The following is a 27533-nucleotide window of genomic DNA, read 5'->3' as shown; positions in this document are numbered from 1 at the left end:
AATAACACAGAATATGTGATCACAGTCTGTGTGGCATTTTAGAAATCCCTACTTTCAGAACAATACCAGCTTGATTTAAAACTTGCAGACCCAGACTCTGAAGGCCTCACACCTATAATTCAGTGTCTGACCTGAGATGTCACTTTTTACATCTTTGCCTGACTGAAGTTTGGAAACTGATAAAACCTATTATCTCAGGGCAGTGACTTGAATGTTTCTGAATTTGTATCTTAATCAACCAAAACTTGCATCTCCTTTCTAAGAATTGTCCATCAGCCATATTAGGTTTGCTCACTACACTTAGACCAATTGTATGATTCTTTGCTCTCTGTCTATAAACTCTGTGTCATTGTACCCTATCTCACTACACCTGATGAAGGACTGTCACTTCGAAAGCCTGTGATTTTTAAAAAAACTGTTGGATTATATCCTGGCATTGTGTGATGCTTGACTTTGTCCAACCCAGTGCAACACCGGCACTTCCACATCTTAAATGAAAATGTTACAGGCCATGGAAGAAACAATGGGGAAATAATACTACTATAGACTCCATAGCACTACTTGTGGACTGGAAACATAACAACACACCAGCATCAATCAACTGAAGCCTGAAGTGGAACTTCAGAATCTCTCTGTCTCCAGTTTCTCTCTCATTCTTGAATTTTTACCCTGTTGTTTCTACCGGTTTTAGCATGCAGTTCTTCAAAGAGTGTCCCTGAGAAAATGGCTTCAATGGGCCATTAGTGTCACAGGCCACTGCAGTGCAGTTTCGCTGTAACATCACTGATCGGGTAAAGCATTTGCAAACATTGCTTTCATCTTTTTAAACTATGGTGCTATTTCAGGAAAAAAAACCTGCACTTACTGGTACTTCATGGGCACTTCTAATCCTGCTCATAAATGCTGTAATCTTTCACCACACATTCCAATGGTATACTTATCAAACGTGTAGACTGTCCATTCAATCCCATAAAGAAATACCAAATTAATTTCACAACTTATATAATCTTGTACAATAGAACTAATCGTGCCAAATGTCATAAGGGACAACTGCCTAACAGGACTTACGCAGGAATGTACAGAAGCTACAGCAATGGCTATTAGTCAAGTTTTCTTTCGCAACCGTTGTTTTTGTTTCCAGAAAAAAAAAGATTTTTTTTGGAACAATGCTAATGCAGAAAGTAATTGTCTTCCTTTAGTGAATTAGCTGCATGGATTTGGTTGAAACAAAATCTTTTAAATCATGGAATTACAATTCTTATCACAGTAAATGATAGAAATGAAAGCACATTAACAGATTTAATGTGTTCTTTCAATAGTTAGGATTTGTAAGATTAAATCTTGAACACTCATCTGTTCCTGCTTTCACACTACATCAATGTTACGAAGAGTCTAGAACTAAAACGGGCGGCACGGTGGCACAGTGGTTAGCACTGCTGCCTCACAGCGCCTGAAGACCCGGGTTCAATTCCCGACTCAGGCGACTGACTGTGTGGAGTTTGCACGTTCTCCCCGTGTCTGCGTGGGTTTCCTCCGGGTGCTCCGGTTTCCTCCCACAGTCCAAAGATGTGCGGGTCAGGTGAATTGGCCATGCTAAAAATTGCCCGTAGTGTTAGGTAAGGGGTAATGTAGGGGTATGGGTGGGTTTCGCTTCGGCGGGTCGGTGTGGACTTGTTGGGCCGAAGGGCCTGTTTCCACACTGTAAGTCTAATCTAAAAAAAAACCAGTGGCAAGGAAAATCATCAATAAATTATAATTCTTCCAACGAGAGTGCCACTCTACTCTGAAGTGTACTTACTTGCTGAAGTTTCTGTTTCATCACTCCGTCTCTCCCTGTCCCAGTTCTAAATGTGATTTAAAGCTTATTGGGCTAAGCAAAAATATTTCTGTTCCTGAATAAAGACAGTTTGACAGGAGGCAGAGGGGAAAAGGAGTGAGTGGATACAATGGAGCTTAGTAAGAGAGAGTTCGGAAGACAGAAATACTCAGCAGGTCTGGCAGCATCAGTGCAGGGAGAAACTGAGTTAATGTTTCAGATTGAGGACCCTTTCCTCAGAACAGTGTTTTGTTATGAAGTTGAAGGCATGTACTGTCCCTTTAAGAGAGAATGAATGCTGTTCTGAACTAAGAGATTACAAGCACCTGTGTATATGACTAAATGGCAGCCCTAGAGTGTACTGGAAAATTGAAAATATGTAAACTTTGGCTGTGAAATGGATAGCTGAGTTTCGGTTGCTGTTTGACAACAACTTGAATTTAACCAGTTTAAATTATGCCCCAGGATACTAACACCCATTCGAGTTTGAATTTATTGTTTTGCTAACATCAAACCAATGAGACAATCCAACGTTGGGGAGTGTATAAAAGGGGGATATTTTGAAAATTGGTCAGAAAGCAAGATAGAAACGCAGAGATATCTAGCATCTTGCTCTCCAAGAAATTAGGAAACACTCTCTATCAAAGGTACCTTTTCATATGAAACATACTTACAGTAAAAAGACAGACAATGACCCAGGGAGATCCTCAGACGGAAGGAGGAGGACACAGAAGATGACAGAGGCTGGGTCATTTTGAAATCAAGTTGACGCACTTTTAAATATCTTATTGGAACAGCATATTGTTACAGAGTTGGAGACAGATAATAAGCAGTTAAGAGAAAGGGGGGCTTAGAGTTGCGAATAGTTGTTTAATAATCACTTTTAGAGTTGAAAATTGATGTTATTTTCTTTAAATAGTGGAATCTGGGAGTTCTCTGTCACTCATATTTTAACAAATTATGATTCTGGGTGTTTTGTTTAATGAACAGAAGGGTTCACCTCCATGTCATGTTTGCCTCAGATTTTCAGATTTTGCAGGACTATGCTTTTGTTACTCGTTTTACAAACTCACCTTAAGCTCAAAGATGTGATGTGAGAGTTTGGAAAGAGATATCAAAAGACATTGTCACTGCCTTTAAGTAAGTTCACCATTAGCAAGACAATTCAATGAGGTGATGGCTATGGCTTTAAAGGTATGGGTTAAAAAATTCCATTTCAGATTTTGCAGATTTGGCATACAGTTTTGTCAGTCAACAACAATATACAATGAAGATTAGGAAATAATTCTAAAGGTAATAGAAAAGTAGATAAGGGTCAGGCATGGGCAACTGACAACACTGCTCGGTAATAATGTAGGGCAACTTGCTAACAATTATTTGAAGAACATGTGCAAATATAGACATAATAATTATGAATTTGGCATCAGAAGTTCTTTCAGCAGTGCTGTATGCAAAGGGAACCACAGTAATCGACAAAACTGATCATTAAACTTTGGCAGACAAACTGTAAATTATTATCTGCACTAGCATGGACTGTACATGTTAAGAATACATTGTAGATGGTTGAAGAACAGTCCTTATCAGTTAGTTTGTGGTCAAGATTCTGAAGTTTATTCAGTTATAAATGATTATCTTTCATGTTGGGAAGGGGGACACAATTAGTTCTTTTTATTCTGATCATTTGCACACTGCACGCAGGAAGAAAGGCCTTCATAAAAGCTGAAATCGCAAGAATTCAGCAGACTTTGCGATGTGAGGTAACACCATTGGAAATCAGTTTCAATCCGGAAGTTGTAAATTATAAGTGAGTTTGGAGAAGTTGATGACATCAACACAGGAAATGGCATCACCACCGGAAATGACATCAGCCACCCAAGAAAACCTAAACACATAAATAGGAAGTGGGCCATAACACCAGTGCTTCACTGTTGATATTACCTAGTATGGTGACGAAATGTCTGAAAATGAATCTTCCAGCCCAGTAAGCAAACTTACATTCATATAAATTATAAGACAGAGAGGGTATAAAAGAACAGAAAAGCCCAGGGAAGATCATTGCTAAAATTGGGGGAAAAAAACTAATGGGACAACAACAGAACCAGACAGTTCTGGTACAATTTCAAAATTGGTTGGTATGGATTGCAAATTTGCAGATTCTGAACAAATTATTGAAAATATCAAGGAACAACGTACGTCTCATTCACAAATGCTGCACAGCTCTGAAGGTCAAATTGCTACAATTGATTATGATGGGCAGATCAAATCTGATGGTCAGGAAAAGGACATTGGGACCTACTTTTGAAAATTGGTCAGAAAACAAGGTCTGAAGGGATGCCTGAGATCAAATGGAACAAGGAAACAGGAGATGGGTATGTTAATTGGGTGAGAGCTGGTTGCATAAATATGGAGAGCTGTAAATCCGTGGTGTGACAGTTTTATTGAGTATGGTTAGCTGAAATAAAGCTCTCACTAAAAGTGTGCTCTTAGACAATATTTAAATAGTATTTTCTAGTGTGTGACACTTATGCTTCCAATACTCTATCCAGAAGACAACTTAATATATTAAGTATTCCTTGCGACATCCTGAATTGTCCTTTATCGGTTTCAGTTTTGTCCTACAGGCATAATTCAACTTGAGATAATGTTTAAATCAACCTTTTTGACTGTAATTATTGTCTTTAGTAGCTCCATCAACTTTGCGCACATTGGTACCCTGCCAAGGTTGCAGAATTCAGATCTTCCAAGCATGTCCTCAGAGATCAGCACGACACCCCAGTCCATTTTAAATAGAAGGATTGCCAAATAGGAGTAAACGAGCTGAATGGCTTCCTGAGGATTTACCACGAGGCTGAATGTTTCAGCATTTGTATTGGTAACATGAATGGAGTACTGTCCATCAGGTAAAACCTGAAAAGGAATGACAGTAGGGAGGCTTTAGACAGTGAGATATTGGCTGCCACTACGCATTTTCCTGTAGTGGTTTGGACCTGGCAACCACTTCTACTAACATCTATTTATGTGGAATTAAATGGGCTAGAAAAGATGAAAGTTTCCATCAGTTTTTCAAAATCAACTGATTTCAACAATGCAGCAAGACAACCCCTGCAATCATTCGTTACAAAATCATCAGCATTAGATTGATTTCATTCCTTATTTTCCTAGCATTTATATCTACCTTTCCCTGATGCATTAGGCATGGCTTTGCCCCAGGCTTCATAATCCTTTTGCAGAATTCTGAATAAATGTGTCTTTGAGTAGTACCATAAAGGCTGCACTAGAACTGACAAGGACTGCACCAAAACTATCATCAATTCTGCAATGTTTACAATAAACAAACTCTGTTACAAAGACAATAACCTCATCGCTGACCTATTTTATCACAAGATGTATGCAAGTGTCTTGCCATGTGCTCCAGGTTGACAGAAGACTCTCAGCTGACCACTGGGCTGTTGGTGTCTTTCTCTGCCCGGAGCTCCGGTATTTCCTTGTACAATAAACTCTGTCATTGAACTCCAACTCAGATTTAGAGGCTGGTATGCTGGCTCGAACCTTGTCGAACACCTTACTTAAGTCCATATAAATCACGTCTACCGCTCTGCCCTCATCTATCCTCTTTGTTACTTCTTCAAAAAAAAATCAATCAAGTTTGTGAGACATGATTTCCCAGGCATAAAGCCATGTTTGCTATCCCTGATCAGTCCTTGCCTTTCCAAACACAAGAAACAAGTTAAAGAGCTGGAGGACAGAATACAAGAACTAGAGCAGGGAACAATGTAAAATACTGCAGCCCCTGCCACAGAACAGGACACATAGAAGCAGTATGCTGGGAACAGCATGGGGCACCCCCAAACATCATTTGGAACACCACAGGAGTCCCGAGGTCAGCAGAACCGACAACCATGAGGATAAGGGAGAGGGGAGAATTATACATGCCCACAGTAATAGGAGGGAGGAAATGTGAAATGCTAGCAGACATGGGAGCGGCCATATCTATCATAAACTTACCCTTACCTCACACAAATAAAATGCTTTGCTGAACCAGGGTAGGAGGGGATAAAACACCAGCTTACTGAAGTGAAACTATCATTGTAGAAATAAACAATATATATCCCCATGAAATTCTATGTATGCCAAAATATCTCATGACAGAATGTTCTAATCAATTGTACAAAAAGGAAATTGTTTTGGCCCAGACAGGACGGTTGAAAGACCAGGATTGGGTAACTTACAAGTCATCTTGAAGCTATTAAAGTGATTCCAGTCACCAGTAGGAACTGGAACCTCGAAAAGGGGGGATTCAGAGTCATCTACGCCTCTGTTCCCGGAGTAGGGGCAGAAACAAAGTTAGATACAGATTGCGTTAACATAGATCCAATAAGGGTTCCTGGACCGAAGCATAAGCCCAACCGGTAATACCCAATAAAACCCGAAGCAGAAAAAGCAGTTGTGGAGATAGTGAAAGGACTAGTGAGACAGAGAATCCTGAGAGCAACCACAAGTGCAATTAATTCCCCAACGTAATAAAGCCTGACAGGAGCTACAGGCTCACTATTGATTATACAGGACTAAATTAGGTCACCCCCAAATTGAACCCCATTATCGCAGACCCCTCCACTATTTTATACAGCTTGGTGCCCAAGCGCAAGTTGTTTACTGTTTTAGACATAGCCAACAGTTTCTGGTCTATCCCGTTATATCCTGAGTAACAGAACAAATTTGCTGTTACAGTAAGGGACAGGCAGTATACATGGACTCACCTGCCACAAGGGTTCCACAACAGCCCCACTATTTTTCACAGGGTGATGAGTGGCATTCTGAAGAGAATGGGTTTACCAGAGGGTAGCACTGCCCTTCAAAACGTAGATGATATCCTAATTGCCTCAGAGTCCGAGTCAGGACACCAGGAAGCTTTATGTCTAGTATTGCATGAATTGTCAACTGCAGGGTTAAGTCAGCACCACAAAAGCACAAAAACTAACATTGTCACGCAGAAAGTGGTTTGCGTATGGAATGAGCTGCCGGAGGAAGTGGTGGAGGCTAGTACAATTGCAACATTTAAAAGGCATATAGATAGGTATATGAATAGGAAGGGTTTAGAGGGATATGGGCCGGGTGCTGGCAGGTGGGACTACATTGGGTTGTGATATCTGGTTGGCATGGACAAGGTGGACCAAAGGGTCTGTTTCCATGCTGTACATCTCTATGACTCTAAATTGGCAAAACATATCTCATATCCCAGGGACTCAAAGAAATGCCCAATGACCGCAAGAAGGCAATCCAATAAATCCCATGACCTGCCAGCAAGAGAAAGTCCAAGTTAGCTAAAATTCAAAGGAAATCGGGCAGCAGACCAAGCAGTTCAGAAAACCCTAAAACAAGATATTGACGAAGCTGCAATAGCCACTACTTAATTAGCATAAGACGCTACCCCAGCAGCTACAGGAGGACACCCCGCAGAAAGAGAGAAAGCAATGGAAACTGTAGGGGGCATTCAAAGGAGAAGATGGTGTCTGGAGGTGAGTAGACAAGGTGGTATACCCAGCACGTATATAGAACACATTGCTTGAACTGCACCACGGGCTCTCCCACACAGATAGGGAGGCCATGATACCAAGCCTAGGGAGAGAGTAGAGGTGGAAGGGAATGGGAAGAGGCGTTGCTAAGTGATGCCACAGATGCATGGAGTGTGCACAACATAACCCAGGGTGACCCATAAAAGTTAAGACAGTACACCATCTAGGGGACCCTGGGAACACATTCAGATAGATTTTACAGGCCACTACCACCCTCCCGTGGGAAAGCGTACTGCCTGGTCATCATAGACCAACTCACCCAGTAGGTAGAAGCATTCCTGACCAAAAGCAGCACTGCAACCACTGTAGCTAGAATATTAGCGGAGGAAGTAACCCCCCTCCAGATCGACTCCGACCAAGGGATGCATTTTACAGGCAAGGTCATGAAGACTGTCTGCCAATTACTCCGCATTAGACAAAAATTTCACATTCCCTATCACCCCCAGAGCTCAGGGATGGCAGAGAGAATGAATAGAATGCTCAAACATACTTTAGCTAAGGCGATACAAACCGCAGGCAGAACATGGGCTGAAGTGCTGCCAGTACTAATGAGATTAAGAGCCACCCCAAATCAGGCAACTGGGCTAACACAATATGAAGTAATGACCGGGCGAGCAATGCAATTGCCAGAGACAAATCATCACAGGTGGCACCGATGTGTATCCACTAAAAGACAAAGTTCGGCGATATGTGATACAATTAAGCACTCAATCTGTAATTGATAAACAGGACAAAAATGACAATGCAGGGGAACTCGAAATCTTTCCTAAGATTCCAGCAGCAGGAAGCCACATCCTGGTGCGAGCACTGCCTGACAAACCAGGCTTTGCCCCAAAATGGAATTGGCCATACGATGTGGTAATAAGTAGGGACACCTGTGCCTGCATAGACATTAAACAAAAAGGCACATGGAAGCACTGGACCCAACTAAAACCGTTTAAAGACTCCTGTGACCAAACTACTGTCACTGACCGTTCGCCAGGTGCAGACAGGAATGGCAGATAAGATGGTCATTCCAGGCAAAGTACCGAAAACCCAACAGAACAAACCACCCAGAAGCACGATTGCACTCCCTGACATAAGCAAAGATTAACTGGTAACTTAATTTTAACTGGAAAATGTATATATCTGTATGTACTTCACTGTGTGTAAGTGTCGCGAATGTCAGGAGAATGTCAGGATTCGTAACGTGGCCTGACCATCTTGGGCAATAGTACCTCAAAAGCTCTGGAAGCAATTAATACAGAACTGGCTGAACTCAGACTCTACACACAACAGACACATTCTGCGGTGGATTATCAATTAGCACAGCAAGGGGGATTTTGTACAATTATTGGTGACAATTGTATCACCCATGTTATTGATTCCTCCAATACCATTACAGAAGCCATCAAGAATATCTGAGACCAGCTAGATCATTTTCGACAGGGAGTCACAATTACAGACAGCTGGCTAAACTGGTTGCGAGGTAAATCTTGGATACTGTATTTGGCACACAGGATAGTGCTCCTCAATGCACTCACGCTGGTATTCTGTGTGGGCCTCAGGTGTTTAAAGTTCTGCTGTAAGGTGCTACTGATGAAAACTGTACCGGCAGCAAGTGTCAGCACGGAAGTGCCCCCAATGAAATTGGCACCCCATGATACTCCTCAGGAGGGGGAGCTCCTGGAGATGGCCTACCTCTACATGTAAATTGGGTGGTCTGCGGAAGATCTCCGAAGTCGCCTCCTTGACCACAAATGGGGGAGTGAAGTGGGACGTGGCACGGGGCAGGGTGACACTATACACACAGACACACAAGATGACCACTGAGCTATCAGTTGGCCATTTGACACATAAGATGACTGCCGGACCACAATATGGAGATAGACAGCAGAGCAAATACAGACACTGCCTGGGGCCACCAGAATGCCAGCACAGTGCACTCACAGCCTTGTTGATTAGTTTAAGGTGGGTGGGGGAGAGAATACACATGAGTAATGAACACTGTCCGTCAAAGTGTTTGGGTGCAGTCAACACGTTTGATAGAAATGCTAATAGTTTGATACAGACTCAATATAAAGTGCTAATAACCAGGGCTGCAGTAACCGTCCCTGCAGCAATGGACTGCACGCAGACTCTGAAATTAACAAAGGCTGCACTGGAACTGACAATGACTGCACCGAAACTATCAACGATTCTGCAATGTTAACAATAAACAAACCATGTTACAGAGACAATAATCTCATCACTGACCTATTGTATCACAAGATGTATGAAAGTGGCTTGACATGTGCTCCGGGTCGAGAGAAGACTCGCAGCTGCCCACTGTGCTGTTGGTGTCTGTCTCTCCCCGGAACTCCAATATTTCCTTGTACAATAAACTCTGTCATTGAACCCAGACTCAGACTCCAAGGCTGGTGATTTTCCCCACAACACTCCTATAGGAAAGATGTTGTAAAACTTGAAAGGGTTCAGAAAAGATTTACAAGGATGTTGCCAGGGTTTGAGCTATAGGGAGAGGCTGAATAGGCTGAGGCTGCTTTCCCTGGAGCGTCAGAGGCTGAGGGGTGACGTTATAGCGGTTTATACAATCATAAGGGGCATGGATAGGATAAATAAACAAGGTATTTTTCTTGGGATGGGGGAGTCCAGAACTAGTGGGCATAGGTTTAGTGTGAAAAGGGAACGATTTAAAAGGGACCTAAGGGGCAAAGTTTTCATGCAACGGGTGATGCCTGTACAGAATGAGCTGCCAGAGGAAGTGATGCAGGCTGGTACAATTACAACCATTTAAAAGGCATCTGGATGCGTATATGACTAGGAAGAGTTTAGAGGGATATGGGCCAAGTGCTGGCAAATGGGACTAGATTAATTTAGGATATCTGGTTGACATGGATGAGTTGGACCAAAGTTCTGTTTCCATGTAGTACATCTGTCTGACTCTGGGGTTTGCTGGCTGTCTACAGATCCATCAAGACTTGTCAGCTATCTTGCAGGGCTCAGACTTTAACAGCCAGCACCAGCTACAGAATGTCAAAATGACCTCAGGTGCAAAAGTCATCTTTGCATAAAATTCCATCAGACCAAATCACAAACATACAAGGATCTACTGCAATCTGGGGGAAGTGTGGCAATCTGCTTGATACCTGAGTTAAACTGTTTCCTTGCCAAAATAATACAGCACCAGAATACGTATCACAAATACCATCTTCACTATACTACACACTAACCAAATCTTCCTCATGTAATTAATTATTTGAAAATTAAAGATCCATGGTTGTGATAGCTACATGTGCAAAATATGTTTCAGCCAATGAATCCATGCTTTTATTAGAAGCTCTAATCATGAATTTTCTCACCGTTTCGAAAATAGTCCATGCCTATAAGCTTTTTTCCAAAGTGCAAGACCTTGAATTTGCTCACGTTGAATTTCAGCCATTTCCTTGACCACTCTCCTAAACTGTCTAAGTCTTTCTGAAGCCTCCCCACCTACCAGTTCACCTAACTTCATATCATTGACGAACTTCGCCAGAATGCCCCCAGTCCCTTCATACAGATCATTAATATATAAAATGAACAGCTGCAGCCCCAACACTGAACCCTGCGGGACACCATTTGTCACTAGCTGCCATTCCGAAAAAGAATTTTTTACCCCAACTCTCTGTCTTCTGTCAGATAGCCAATTCTCAATTTATGCCAGTAGCTCACCTCGAACACAATTGGCCTTCACCTTACTCAGCAGCCTCCCATGAGGCACCTTATCAAAGGCCTTTTGGAAGTTTAAAATGTTACCTGCAACCGAGGTTCGGCTAATCAGCCTATAATTTTCCATCTTTTGTCTTGATCCTTTCTTGAACAACGGGGTTACAACAGATTTTCCAATCATGAGATTAGATTTGATTCCCTACAGCGGTATGGTAGCCATTGGAAACAGGCCCTTCGGCCCAACCAGTCCACACCGACCCTCCGAAGAGTAACCCACCCAGACCCATTTCCTTAATGCAACTAGTAATATGGGCAATTTAGCACAGCTAATTCACCTAACCTGCACATCTTTGGATTGTGGGAGGAAACCCACACAGACATGGGGAGAATGTGCAAACTCCACACAGACAGTCGCCCGAGGCTGGAGTCAAACCTGGGACCCTGGTGCTGTGAAGCAGCAATGCTAACCACTGAGCCACCGGGCTGCCCATCTCAGCTGGAACGTTTCCTGACTCCAGTGATTTTTGAAAGATCACAACCAACGCCTCCACTATTTCCTAAGCCACCTCCCTCAGAACTCTAGGATATAGCCCAAAAGAGCCAGGAGATTTATCGATTTTTAGACCTTTTATCTTTTCTAGCACTTTCTCTTCTTTAATGGCTACCATTCTCAACCCTGCCCCCGACTCTCCTCGATTGGTGGGATATTACTCATGTCTTCCACTGTGAAGACTGACACAAAGTACTTATTAAGTTCTTCAGCTATTTCCTTATCTCCCATCACCAACCTTCCTGCATCAATTTGGAGCAGGCCAATGTCTATTTTTGCCTCTCACTTGTTTCTTATGTATTGAAAGAAACTTTTACTACCATTTCAAATATTACATGAATACAGAATTGGCTGAGTACAGAAAATAGGGGGAATGGCTAATAGATATTTTCACACTGAACGTTTGTAGTGAAGTTCCTGTAAGAACCTTGCTTTTCCCAACATACATTAATGACCCAAATTTTGGTGTACAAGGCAAACTTGAGATCATTACTATTTTTGTCTTATTTTTGAGTTTGGAACTGAGAGTTGACACTAAGAATTAAATTTAATGCAACTTGCTTTAAGAGAGAACAAAAACAAATGTTTTCTGCTGAAAAATGGCCTGGAAAGATAATGCAACTGAAAAACTGATCTGAGCACACTGTAGTTGAATCAGCACTGAGCTGTTATTATGCTTAGAGTTGGCAATTGGTTGCATGTTGAATTGGTCAATCAAAAGAGAACCATTTCAACTGGGCTGGCAGGAGCAAAGTGATTTTTGGAGATTTCTAGACAAAGTGCTAAGTCATTTTACTCCCTCTCTAGTTTGTCTCCAGTTATCAAATTATTAAAGACTCTCAGAAAATAATCCCAGTCTGCAAGAAGTAATTAAATATTTCTAGAAATCTGCTTAGATTATTTGCATTATCCAGTGACTTCCGAATTCAAGTATAATAATAAACAGTTCTATTTGTCTGTGAACAACCCATTGTCCAAGGATTTCATGAAGCTCTGATATCAATCATTGGAAACTGTGTAATGAACTGGCATTTTAATTTAATTTCTAGTTTATCCTTTCCGTGTGTCTGTCTGCGTGAGATTGGGGGATATGGTCAATGAAGATTGGGCTTTAGATTGTAGATATTAATTTGATTACCTTATTGTATATCCATGTTCTGCTAAGTTACATTATTAATGATGAGTTAAGTTTTGCCTCAATTTTAAATTTAGTGTCCAAGATTGTTATTTGTAAAGAATGTTTGGAGGGTCACTGAATGTTTTAATTTCACTGCATTGTGAATCCAGTGATAAGGAGGATGATTTAGTTAGGTTTGTCCTCCCAGTGGTGTAACAATACTTGGAAAGTTCACAGACAATACAAAATTTGAAAGCATTGCAAGCAGATAGGAGGATGTTGTGGAAGATCAAAAGGGCATAAACGAGGTGGTGGAATGGATGTCCCTCAGTATCCGTCACTCTAGCGCAAAGAAACCTAGTCGTCCAACTTCTCCTTTCAGCTAATACACTCCAATCCAGGCAACAACCTGACAAATGTCTTCTGCACCTTCTTCAAAGCTTCCACAGTCTTCCTATAGTGCAACAACCAAAACAGCACACAGTATCCCAAATGTGGCCTGACCAAAAATCTTATACAGTTGCAAGATGACTCACGATTTTATGACCAACGTCCCAACCAATAAAGGCAAGAATGTCATCCGCCTTCTTAATCACCTTATCCACTTGTGTTGCCACTTTGGAAGCTATTGTCTTGGACCATAAGGTCCCTCTGTATATCAATGCTTTTAAGGGTCCAGCCATTTGCAGTATACTTTCCTGTTGTACTTGACCTCCCAAAACGTATCACCTCATACTAGTCTGGATTAAACCCGATCTACAATTTCTTCATCTAATTGTCCAGCTGATCTATACCCTGCTACATCCTTCAATATCCTTCCTCACCTTCTACAACGCCACCAATTTTCATGTCATCTGTAAGCTTATCAATCATACAACCAACAGTTACATCCAAATCATTTATGTAGGTTACAAGCAACTCAGGTCCTAGCACCAACCCTTGCAAAACCCACTACTTGTCAGACATCCAGCCAGAAAGAATTCTATGGCCAAGTTAATTTTATATCCAATCTGTCAACTCACCATAGATTCCATGCCATTTGATCTTCTAAACGAGTCTTCCCCGAGACCTTGTCAAATGCTTCAGTAAAGTCAATTTAGACAATTTGTCTTACCCTCATCAATCATCTTCATCACTTCCTCAAAAACCTCCACCAATTTTGTGAGACAAGGCCTCCCCTGCATAAAGCCATGCTGACTATCCCAAATAAGTGTATTCTTTTCCAAATGCATGTTAACCTTGTCATTAAGAATCTTTTCCAATAATTTCGCTACCATTGATTTAAGGCTCACCAGCCAAGCTTTTCCAGGGATTATCCCTGTTGCCCTTCTTAAACAAAGGAACAACAGGTAATTCACCTCTGGTTAAAGAGGATACAAGAATTTCTGTCAAGACCCTAACAATTTCCTCCCTTACCTCACTCAGTATCCAAGGATAGACGTAATCAGGCCCTGGGGACTTACTTACTTTAATAATTTTTAAGACACCCAAAACCACCACCTTCTTAATACTGGCATGCACTAGAGTATCAACATACACCTGTCCAAACTTACCATCAATGTCTCCTGGTTTGTAACTAACACCAACTCCGCACTCTAAGGTAATCTAGTTCACTTTATATCCTCCCATTCTCAGAAGCATTACGCTATACAGCTACCCTATTCCAAGAGCTTCATAGGACTGTTCCACTACTCAAACTTCCAGATGCTCCCTTCCTTTAATGAATTATCACTCTCAGGGGAGGTGGAGGGGGAGGAACACAAATTTAGGAAACATCTTTAACCTTGGAGAAGAGCAGCATGTTTTGAAAATCATACTGGTATCGTTTCAGAAAAACCTGACCTTCAAGAAAACAAAAAAAAAACCAGCAGATTTTCTTCTCATTAAGCATTGCTACAACTTCTGGGTGCAGTGTGTCAGTTTATGGGAAATATAAAAACAATACCTTTTTATTTTTCAGTATTTTTTGATTATGGATGAAAACAGAAGGAGGAATTGCCCCACATTTAAAAAGGAAGCCATGAGAAGAAGGGAAAAAAATCTGGAGAAGAGAGACTGAAAAAAGGCAAATCATGGCAAGCACTACCTATCTTATACTTTGGAGAAAGTGAGGGCTGGAGAGTCAAAAAGAGTGGAGCTGGAAAAGCACAGCAGGTCAGGCAGCATCTGAGGAGCAGAGTCGACACAATGGGCATAAGCCCTTCATTATTTTATTCAGGTATTAGGAGTATAAACTGGAAAATAGAAGTATGGACGCTTGTTGTACAGAATTAACTTGTTTATTTTTCAACTTACAGGTTAAAACTGGAAATGTGCGCAGCGTTCACTTTATTAGTTACAGGAAATCATTTGGAGAAGGTGAATTTGATACTTTGGTGTGACAAGGAGGCATCAAGTGATTTTTGGGTTGAAAAATTGCGTAGCAACATCTTTGGAATTTGTTTTAAGTTCATGTCACACACCCATGGGGCGTTTACACTCACCCTCTAGAAAACTGGCAAGCCAAGACAGGTCTCTGTCTCTGCCCATCCGTGATGGAAGAGAACCAACACTCAAAAATACTGGGGAAAAAAGTACTTGTAACCCAAACAAAGACCTAAGTCCATCTGACCAGCTACCAAAATAAGGATCTTCTGTGGTTGATATCAACACCAAAAACATAGAGAAAGACACCTCATTCCTCAGTTACATTTTGATCCACAGAATTTGTTCCTTTTTGCCTATGTTTTCTCCTAATGCTATTTCTGCAGAACTATCCTATTTGTAAATGAATGTGTGCATGTTTGGATTTAAAGGGGATGTGATTTAAATGGGCACAGTAGTAGCTAATAATCCATTCTGTCACTTGTTAAAGGATAAGTTTGAGTATAATAAATAATCTTTTATGTTTGCTTACTGATGAAACCTGGTAGGAGTATCTTTTTTGGAATCGCTAGTGTGGAAAGACGTCACTTGGCCCACTGAGTATGCACCCTCGAAAAAGCATCCCACCCAGACCCAGACCTCACCCTATTCCCGTAACTCCGCATTTCCGATGGCTAACCCACCTAACCTACATATCTCTGGAAACTTTGGGATGATTTAGAATGGCAAATCCACAACTGCACAGTTTTGAACTGTTGGAGGAAACTAGAACAGCCGGAGGAAACCTATGCAGACACGGAGAGAATGTGAAAACTCCACACAGACAGTCACCTGAGGGTGGAACCAAATCCAGGTCCCTGGCACTGTGAGGCAGCAGTGCTAACCACCCAGTTTCACCTTAGATAGTTGTCAAGGTTAAATAGATTAGCTATCTTTGTGATTCAGCTGGTAATTTATACATTTGAGATGACCCATGGAACAGTGAGGCTTATTACCAGCACATTCTTCCATCAGGTTCAGGACATTTCTTAGACCAATACACCTCTGCTATTAGCCACTTCTGAATCCAACTTTCACTGGATCAACAAATAAATGTCCTGTGTCAGGTTGTACTGCATCATACAGGTCAGAAGGTCAGCAGCTAACCTCGCCATATGATACAATTGTTTTCAGCACTTTGCATTTGGGTGAGGAGTGAACTATGAGCATGCATAGACAATAGCCAAGGATCAAGCTTGGGAGTAATACCCTTCATAGTCAAATAACCTGCTGAAATTCAGAAGACTAACAAAGCATATAAAGAAAAGTCAGGTACTGCCACCTCATGGATATCCATGGAACCATCTGTTAGCAAGTATCGGTACCCATTTTCCTACCACTACCATTCACTAACACCTTTTGCAACTATCTAAATACAAACTCACTGCAGATTTACCAACAACTCAGAGGATCATGACAGGTTCAACAGCCTCTTTTTTAAATGAGGAGACAGAAGTCAATTCCTCAACACCGGTGTGACTGACAAACGGGTCAATGCTTTTGTAAATTCCCCACATCAGGATCACTCACTTTTTCAAATTCACAAATTGCTAAATAATGAAGAGACAAACACTTCTGACAACTTTTGCAATTGTACTCCAAGCTCCACTTCCTCCTGCTTCTGAGATAGTAAGGAAGGGTTGAGTTTTGTAGAGATATTGTGGAGGCCACACTATTGCACCAGCAACTGGCAGCAATGGAGTTGCATTGGTTGATGCTCAGTGTTGAATCATCTGTCATTCACTGCTGCCAAACTGATTATCAAAAAGAGTTCCAGCAAAAAGCTGGCTTAATAGTAAAATTCTCACCCGAGGCTATAGGTTATTGGCTCAAAATTACCACTCTAAAGATTTCAGCAATTAATTTGGGTGAACTCTTCAGTGTAGTGCTCAGGGAAGTATTAATTATGAAAAGTGTTTCCAATGAGATGTTAATCCAAGATCTCCATATCATCTCAGGTGGGTATAACAGATTAAAACAAGGGGAAATTCTTCTTGCAATCTAAGTCAAGATGTTTCCCTCAACTACTGTTATGCTAACCTTATTATCAGGTAATTATTTCACTGCTGTTTGAGGGAGTGCAAATTGACTACTGCACTATTTACTTTACAAATTACAGCATTCATAAAGTATTTTACTGGTTGTAAAGTGTGCAGGGACATTCAGAGCATAAAAAGCCACCTCATAAATACAGGCTCAGTGTTTCTTTTAAAAATATGTAACAAGATCTCCCTAAGATTCAGTCACTCAACAAGAGATGAAGTTCAATTCTCAGTGCATGCTGTGTGAGGCCAACTTAGCCAGAGAGGTAGAAGGGCTACTTCCAGTAAATCTCGGTTGCCCTGGGGTGTAAATGAACAATTTAACTTCCCATTACTGACAACTGTCCAACAATTACTGAGAGGAAAAAGCAGGCAGATCCCAACAGGATGCTAAGCTGTGATGAAGGAACAAAATACCACAGATACTGGAATCTGTATGAAAACAACAAGTGCTGGAAACCACATCGTGTCAGACAGCATCCATGGAGAGAGAGCAAGCTAACATCAGAACTTCACTTCAGCTCTGGTGAAGAGTCATCTATACTCGAAACGTTAATGTTAGCTTGCTCTCTTGCCATGGATGCTGTCTGACCCGATGTGATCTCCAGCATTTGTTGTTTTCACTAAGCTGCAATGAGTCTCGAACTGAACCTTTAAGTTTATAGAAAAAGGACAATCATTTCATTAAGGTAGCAAAAGAAAGTCCTCCAGTGGAACTATACTCCAACAACAGCCACTACCTTCAAGAATGGGGGGTAAGAATAAAAAAGATGGGACAAACTTAGACCAGTAGAGCAAAAGTTGTGTCTCAACTCATACACACTCCTAGACATACATACATACTGTAACACCAGTCAAAAGTAAATTCCATTCATCAAGGGAAAACAATAATAATTAGTATAAAACTATTCAAACACTTCAGAAAACAACAGACCACTCCAAGGAAATGAAAAGAGAAGACATTCCACCCTACTTATTCAACAAACAAAAAAAATTGCAGTACCTTGCAGAACGAAAAGTTTTCACCACTTCATCCAATATTCTGTTATTGCGTAGTTCCGGTTCTGTCACAGGCTGCAGGTTTGGTTTTTTTTGTGGGGGGATAGGGAGGAGAGAAGAACAATTACAAATGAGGCTCTAGAAGTTGATGGCATTTCAAACAATGTGGAAGCAAGGAAACAAGCAACACTAAAAGGATTCTTAGTTTAAATGTGCATTGCAATACTGAGTGATGTGCATTGGGACCATAACATTCCTATGCTTTGGACCACCTAGGTCTGAGCTGGTTCCACATTGAATTTGGTCATTATTGCAAATAGGCAAAGCAGATAGTGGACATCTGGTTTCATACAGGAGCACTAAGAGAACAATCTATTTCATGGTGCCAATAGTGCTTCTCTTGGATGTTCTTTCATGTTAGTCAATAGGTTGACAATTCAGATCCTACTCCAGCACTCGTGCGGAGACAACCAGTCTATATAGTCTACAAATGCACAACTATTTTTCTGAGTCTAAATGGCGCTTAACCCATTGGCCATAATCCATGAGCATGGCTGCCGTACAGAGCCATCAACCCGGGTTTGATTCCAGCCTTGGCTGACTGTCTGTGTGGAGTTTGCACATTCTCCCTTTGTCTACATGGGTTTCCTCTGGGTGCTCCGGTTTCCTCCCATAGTCCAAAGTTGTTCAGGCTATGTGGAAAACTCAAAAAAAGGAATCATGCTGTAAGGTTGAGTGAAATAGGAGTTGATGGGAAGGGTGAGGGCAATAACAAATTAAAAATACTATATATGAATGCACGAAGCATTAGAAATAAGATGGATGAGCTGGAGGTTCTTTTGGAAATTGGCAGATACGATATCGTGGGGATAACTGAGACGTGGCTTCAAGTGGACAGGGCCTAGGAAATGAATATTCAAGGCTACACGTGCTATCGTAAGGACAGACTGACGGGCAGAGGGGGTGGGGTGACCATGTTGGTAAAGGATGATATTCAGTCCCTCGCGCGGGGGGACCTAGAATCAGGGGATGTAGAGTCAGTATGGATAGAGCTGAGAAATTCTAAGGGTAAAAAGACCCTCTTGGGAGTTATCTACAGGCCCCCAAATAGTAGTATGGATGTCGGATGTAAGTTGATTCAGGAGCTGAAATTGGCCTGTTGCAAAGATGTTACTACAGTTGTTATGGGGGATTTCAACATGCAGGTAGACTGGGAGAATCAGGATGGTATTGGACCTCAAGAAAGAGACTTTGTGGAGTGCCTCCGAGATGGATTCTTAGAACAGCTGGTGCTGGAGCCTACCAGGGAGAAGGCAATTCTGGATCTGGTATTGTGCAATGAACCAGAATTGAGCAGGGACCTCAAAGTGAAGGAGCCATTGGGAAGTAGTGACCATAATACAATAAGCTTCAATCTGCAATTTGAGAGGGATAGGGTACAATCGGAAGTGACAATATTTCAGTTGAATAAAGGGAACTATGGAGCTATGAGGGAGGAGCTAGCCAAAGTTCAATGGTGCAATACCTTAGCAGGGATGACAGTGGAGGAACAATGGCAGATATTTCTGTGTATAATGCAGAAGATGCAGGATCAGTTCATTCCAAAAAGGAAGAAAGATCCTAGGAGGAGGCATGGGTAGCCGTGGCTGACGAGGGATGTTAAGAAACACAAAGTTAAAAGAGAAAAAATATAACATAGCAAAAATAAGTGGGAAAACGGAGGACTGGGAAGCTTTTAAAGAACAACAGAGGATTACTAATTAGGAAATACGCAGAGAAAAAAATGAGGTATGAAGGTAAACTGGCCAAAAATATAAAGAAGGATAGTAAAAGCTTTTTGAGGTACGTGAAAGGCAAAAAAAGAGTTAAGACTAAAATTGGGCCCTTGAAGACAGGAACAGGGGAATATATTACAGAGAACAAAGAAATGGCAGAAGAATTGAATTGGTACTTCAGATCTGTGTTCACTGGGGAAGACACGAGCAATCTCCCTGAGGTAACAGTGGCTGAAGGACCTGAACTGAAGGGAATTTATATTTGCCAGGAATTGGTGTTGGAGAGACTGTTAGGTCTGAAGGTTGATAAGTCCCCGGGGCCTGATGGTCTACATCCCAGGGTACTGAAGGAGGTGGCTCGAGAAAGTGTGGATGCGTTGGTGATTATTTTCCAGAGTTCGATAGATTCGGGATCAGTTCCTGAGGATTGGAGGGTGGCTAATGTTGTACCACTTTTTAAGAAAGGTGGGAGAGAGAAAGCAGGAAATTATAGACCAGTTAGTCTGACCTCAGTGGTGGAAAAGATGCTGGAGTCTATTATAAAGGATGAAATTACGACACATCTGGATAGTAGAAACAGGATAGGTCAGAGTCAGCATGGATTTATGAAGGGGAAATCATGCTTGATTAATCTTCTGGAATTTTTTGAGGATGTAACTCTGAAGATGGATGAGGGAGATCCAGTAGATTCCTGGGATGGCGGGACTACCTTACACTGAAAGACTGGAGTGACTGGGCTTGTATACCCTTGAGTTTAGAAGACTGAGGGGGGATCTGATTGAGACATATAAGATTATTAAAGGATTGGACACTCTGGAGGCGGAAACATGTTTCCGCTGATGGGTGAGTGCAGAACCAGAGGACACAGCTTAAGAATATGGGGTAGACCATTTAGGACAGAGTTGAGGAGAAACTTCTTCATCCGGAGAGTGGTGGCTGTGTGGAATGTTCTGTCCCAAAAGGCAGTGGAGGCCCAGTCTCTGGATTCATTTAGGAAAGAGTTGGATAGAGCTCTCAAGGATAGTGGAATCAAGGATACTGATTAAGCCATGATCATATTGAATGGTGGTGCAGGCGCGAAGGGCAGAATGGCCTACTCCTGCACCTATTGTCTATTGATATGCAGGCTAGGTGGATTAGCCATGGAAGAGTGTAGGATTACAGGGATATGTGGGTGTGTGGGTTTGGGTAGGATGCATTTTGGTCAGTCAGGGTGGACATGATGGGCTGAATGGCCTGCTTCATAACACATTTGTGATACGCTTATTGGAGCAAGAGAATGGTTTCTGAGCAACTTGAAATTTTCTTCCTGGTGTGTAGAACCATTAAGATTGAAAGGTATGGAGTTGCGAAGGTGTAATTGCCCCACTGTTGAGTCCTGTGATTAGTGATGTTGTTTTGTCATGATTCATTGAGCAGAGTCAGGTACCCAAAACAAAGGAAAGAAAAGGAAAATGAAACGTGGGCGAACATCTCCACTAGCCTGAAAAAAGCCAGGCTCCTGGAGACAGGGTCTGCTTGGCTCGTGAACAGAAGTTGCACAAGAGCATACATTGAGCTGCAGCTCAAATATTAGGAAAGAAGTGATTTCCACACATCACAACATCCTTCTCTCTCTCGAACCACGAACAACTGTGAAGCAGTGGAAAACCTCATACATGTAAAATAGGAGCAGAAGTAGACCGTCCAGCCCTTTAGCCTGCTCTGCCATTCAATAAGATCATGGCTGATCTGTTTTATAGTCTACCGGTGTAGCTGCCCAAGGCAGAATGTGACAAAATGGCTGCTTGGTTTTTTTTAAACTGATACAAATGTTCAGCTGCTGCTGCGGCATTTCATGTAGCTCAAGGCAGACAACAAAATGCCTCTGAGTCTTAGTAAGATGGGACTATAATGCAGACACAGTCAGACTCTGATAAGGCAGCTCAGATGGAGACTGACTGATGTGGAATTTCTCATTTTTATATAAAATAGAAAGAAAAAGCCTGACCTACTTTAAATGATGCCTTTTAAATAATCATAATTTCATATCAGAGTAGACACATATTTATACAATATTTAAATGTAGTTACATTTCTATAGAAATGGACAGAGACTGGTTTCAACAAACACGGTTGGAAAATCTTCATAAGGGTACCAGCGAGTAGCTGGCAAATGTCTGGAAAGTGGCCTGACAGTTCGAAATGGTCAATAAAACGTATTGTAAGAGCCCAAGGACAGGTGAGCGTGTGTCTGGCAAATATCACGAGATGATTGGATAAGTTGGACCTTGAAGTTGTCCATAATTATGTGTGGATGTGCAGGTCATAAGGGTTGTGGCAAGCACTGATGTCAATGTTACCTCTAACCATTGTAATGCAGTATGTATAAACATCCTGTACTTTACTGGGAAAGGGAAAGTGTTCCCGAGACCTCTCCCACAATGCATTGATATGTGCCACTGAACATAGGACTCAGGCTCCTCTTTAAAATCCCTCTCCATCATCCACATTCCCAACCCAGGTAACTCCGGATCCTCCTACTTAACAATCAACAAAACAGAGCAAAAAATATCCCAAACAACTGCGATGTTGGAAATCAGAAACAAACGGCAGAATCGCTGCAAAAAGTCAGCAGGTCTGGCAGCATCTATGGAGACAAAATAGAGTTAATGTTTCCCGTCCAATGACCCTGGATCTATCCACCTCTGACTTAAAATTATTCAGTGACCTTCCTCTACCACCTTCTAAGATAGCATTCAACAACCAGGGTAAAAGAAAGAAAAATAACTTATCTCTGTCTTCAAAAGGGTGAGCCCTATTTTAAAACTGGAGCCCCCAGTTATGACCCACAAGAATCATCCTTTCCATGTCCAGACTGTCAACAACACTCAGAATCTTATAAACTTCAATCAAGTTACTCCTCGCCTACTAAACTCCAGTGGAGACAAGCCCAATCTGTCCAATCTATCTTTATAAGACAACTGGCTCTCTGAACCACCTCTAACATGTTTCCATTCTTCCTTCAATAAGGAATCCAAAGCTGCACGCAATAGTCAAGTTGTGGTCTCACTAATATCCTGTCTTACTGAAGCATAGCATCCTTACTTTTGCATTCAATTCCTGTTGCAATAAAGGAAAGTATCTATTAGCCTTCATGCTTTATCTGCATAGGGTCCTTTTTTGAGTCACACATCAAATCCCTCTACATCTTTATCATCTCTCTGCTTTTTTTTAATTCTTCCAGTGAAAAGTGAACAATTTTACACTTTCCCACGCTTGACTCCATCTGCCAGACTTTTGGCCACTCACCCAACCTATCTTTATGTACCTAATGTCTTTATGTCTTCTTCATAACATACTTCGTGCCTATATTGGCTTGTCATCTGCAAATGTGGCACCACCCCTTCACACCCATCATCGCAGTCATTGATGCAAATTGTAAGACACTGAGGCCCTTGCACAGATCCCCTACAGGACTTCACTCATCACATCATGTCAATAAAAGATTCATTTAGGAAAAGGCAGGGTAGATAAAGATAAAACTGTTTCCATGGATGTTAGAACTAGTGTGGTCAGATCTTTAATAGACAACTGAACAGGGTGGATAGATTCTCAGATTGAGCACTCTCCCAAAAGGCAATGCCTGTCACCATGCAGCAGTCCTGCCACATCGCACAATAGCACGATGTTTTATAAATTAGTGCATTAGAGATACCCTGCAAATATTGCCACTTACTCAAAACATTCATGCTCCTTTCTGATAGTACCAGCTACCAAAAGCACTACAAAGAATGCACTATTAATTACACAATATACAAGATTCCTAAAGTAATATGTCAACCAAATGTCACACAACCCATTTTCTCATTTTTCTCACAACTCACTTTCTCATTTTCTATTTCCGTTGCTTTGATTGACATTTTTGTGTACTTTACAATGTCCCTCAGTTCTCACTCTCGATTTCTTAAATCTACATTCCTCCATTTTCTTATTATTCTCATTGTCCTAAAATTCTTTTTTTTCTTCTTTCGCTGCATCTTCCATTCATCTTCCAGCTGACTTCCTTCTCCTCCTCAGTTTCGTTCACGGTTGAAATGTCCTTGGACAGTGAATTGTAAGAAAAAACATCTATTTGAAAAGAAGCTTTTTATACATAGAAGCACAGAAAAGCTCTTTGGAGCCAGCAATTTCACCCTTCTCTGGTGTCTTATTTTGTCCTTACATGCCCTACACAAGCAGAAGTTTCATTTAGTTTAAAGAACAGGACTGGATCATAATTGTGAGCACTCTGATCCGAACATGGGTATATTCAACTGACAAAGACTTCAATGTCCTTAGCAGTCACATTTGCAACTTAGGTGAGGTAATAAACTACCCAGAAATGGAATGGCCGAGGTCACTAAACTGGAAAAATACTAAGTTCAATTTTTAATGAAAAGTCCCCACATATCATTTTATTTCCTCATTCCGTACTCCAGATTGATTCAGACCTGCCAACGTTTTACTTACCACACAACAGAGCGGACACTGTGTTTTGTACGATAAGAATTTCCGCACACAAAGGGAGCAATCTAGAAAATGGGGACAAAGAAACATAATTACCTCACCTCATCTGCCTTTTCCATTCACATATCCTCAGAATAGGCAACAGAAATTGATCAACACAGGAAAATACAAAGAAATGCTTCAATTGTCTGCAAGTGCTCACAAATGTGACTAATAAATCTGTGGAATGTTATGGTTAGAATAACAGAGCTGTGAAGGCACACACTTCTGGCAAATTGTTCAAACATCATTCCCCTCATACACTTCAGAAATTCAGAAACACCACTGGTGTCATGGGTCCTGTGGAGAAAGTGTAATGAATTTGACTACATAGTTATTTTCTTACATAACTTCAGTTTTCAAACCAAACAGATTTCACAAAATGTAGTAAATTAACTCTTTACATTCTGGACCAATCAAATTTGGACAGTATTGAAGATATACTAACAGAATAACAAATAAACAGTTTGAGTGAATGAAAATGATAGAATCAATGAGATGGTTTTTAGGAGAGTTGATGGGACTAAAACTTTTTAGCATCCCATTCTATCACCACTCACACATAGGCATCTGCTGATTTTTAAATGGGGGCATTTAAGCATGGCTGTAACAACATACGCTGCACTAACTCATCTCCAATTGAATTATGCGAGGGTTAGACGATACTATCCTACGTTTTGCAACTTTCAATGCACTAACTGTTATCAGTTATGAGAAACGCCAATTACATTACAAAGTATCAGAGGAATATTGTGATTTTTTTTGGAATTTAAAATCCAGTGATTATAGTTATGCTTTACTGCAAACTGTAAAGCCATGTTTCTATTATGATCTCACATTAATTTGCCCTAAATTTGAGTCATAGATTCATATAGCACGGAAACAGACCTTTTGGTCCGACATGTCCATACCATTCAGACATCTCAATCTGACCTAGTCCCATTTACCAGTATTTGGCCCATATCCCTCTAAACCTTTCCAATTCATATACCTTGTGTTCAGTTCTGGTGGTCTCATTATAGTAAAGATGGGGAAAGTGTTAGAAAGGATGCAAAGGAGATTTACCAGAATGCTGCTTGGACTGGAGGGCATGTCTTATGAAGAAAGGTTGAGGAACTGAGGGTTTTTCTCAATGGAGCGAAGAAGGATGAGAGATGACTTAATAGAGGTGGACAAGATGTTGACAGGCATAGGTAGAGTGGTTAGCCAATTTCTATCACAAGAGGGCATAATTTCTAAGATAATTGGAGGAAGGTTTCGGGGAGATGTCAGCGATAGGTTCTTTGCACAGAGAGTGGTGGGTGCTTGGAATACACTGCCAGCAGTGCTAGTAGAGTCAGAGACATTAGGGACATTGAAGTGACTCTTGGATAGGCATATGGAAGATAGTACAATGAAGCATATGTGGGTTAGTCTGATCTTAGAGTTGTATAGAAGGCCGGCACAAACATCGAGGGCCAAAGGGCCTGTACTGGGCTGTACTGTTCCATGTAAATGCTGTAATTGTATCAGCCTCCACCACTTCCTCTGGTAGCTCATTCCATACAAGCACCACCCTTTGCGTTCAAAAAATAGCCCTCAGATCTTTCTTAAATCTTTCCCTTCTCACCTTAAACCTATGCCCTCTAGTTTTAAGTTCCTCCACCCTAGGAAAAAGACCTTGGCTATTCACCCTAACGTGTCCCTCATGATTTTATAAATCTCTACATGGTAACCCCTCATCCTATTTCTCTAATTTGATAGCCCAGGATACATTTACACATAAAAATAGATATTCAAGGTACACAAGTAGATGCATCTTGATAACAGAATTATTTTGCATATATCAAATATGTATATATATGGTATATACTACATAGAATCTGGATGTAAGTTTGCTCGCTGAGCTGGAAAGTTCAGATGTTTCGTCACCATACTAGGTGACAGCATAGAGTCAGAGAGCCATAGAGATGTACAGCATGGAAACAGACCCTTCAATCCAACCCGTCCATGCGGACCAGATATCTCAACCCAATCTAGTCCCACCTGCCAGCACCCGGTCCATATTCCTCCAAACCTTTCCTATTCATATACCCATCCAAATGCCTCTTAAATGTTGCAATTGTACCAGCCTCCACCATTTCTTCTGGCAGCTCATTCCATACACGTACCATCCTCTGCGTGAAGAAGTTGCCCCTTAGGTCACTTTTATATCTTTCCCCTCTCACCCTATGCCCTCTAGTTCTGGACTCCCTGACCCCAGGGAAAAGACTTTGCCTATTTACCCTATCCATGACCCTCATAATTTTGTAAACCTCTATAAGGTCACCCTTCAGCCTCCAATGCTCCAGGGAAAACAGCCCCAGCCTGTAAAGCCTCTCCCTGTTGCTCAAATCCTCCAACCCTGGCAACATTCTTGTAAATCTTTTCTGAACCCTTCAAAGTTTCACAAAATCTTTCTGATAGGAAGGAGACCAGAATTGCACGCAATATTCTAACGTGGCCTAGCCTCCGGTGAAGCGCTGGTATTAGTGACCCACTTACTTAGAATCAAATGGCATCAGGAAGAACTTGAAATGCTGGATTAAGAATGGATTCCAATGTTGAAGGAAAAGACTTTGTAGCTAATGGGTGCTGTTCAACCTGGAGACTGGGCCCCAGTACACATTACGGTCTTACTAAGAATTTGGACAGTGGCATTTAAAGTAATTCAAGTAATTCTGCAGATGACACCAAAAACTGTGCAAGGATTAAAATTGCAGAGGACTGCAATCCAATACGAAAGATTCAGATGCGGAAAGCAACAGGTCTATAAAACAAAAACAGTGCTTAATTTGAACAAATGCAGCATCACGTATTGAACATAAAATATCATTTTCAAGGAATAAAAGTGAAGGAGGTTGACAGAAAATAATACTGGTGCTGTCATATACAGATCACTGAAGGCTACTTAACACTTGATAACTTTTATGTACTTAGAGGATTAGCAGCTGTGCCATATACAGTTTCACAATTTGTCCACTTGATAGAAAGTTTCACTGCAAGTTTTATTCCCCAACCCCCAGC

General features: G+C 41.3%; 1 protein-coding gene across 1 annotated transcript in view; it reads right to left on the bottom strand.

Moving 5' to 3' along the window:
* The window catches only part of rad18 (RAD18 E3 ubiquitin protein ligase), a 299135-nt gene that overhangs the window by 224449 nt on the left and 47153 nt on the right, over positions 1–27533 (bottom strand). The window contains exons 3-4 of the mRNA XM_060835233.1: positions 24453–24514; positions 18192–18262 (exon numbers count right to left, since the gene is read on the bottom strand). Of these exons, the coding sequence (XP_060691216.1) occupies positions 18192–18262; positions 24453–24514 (133 nt within the window). The remainder of the gene's footprint in view (positions 1–18191; positions 18263–24452; positions 24515–27533) is intronic.

Source organism: Hemiscyllium ocellatum, chromosome 14 (assembly GCF_020745735.1).
Source record: "Hemiscyllium ocellatum isolate sHemOce1 chromosome 14, sHemOce1.pat.X.cur, whole genome shotgun sequence".
Lineage (NCBI taxonomy): Eukaryota > Metazoa > Chordata > Chondrichthyes > Orectolobiformes > Hemiscylliidae > Hemiscyllium > Hemiscyllium ocellatum.
Note: the sequence above shows the minus strand (reverse complement) of the source record. Positions and strands in the feature narration are given on the sequence as shown.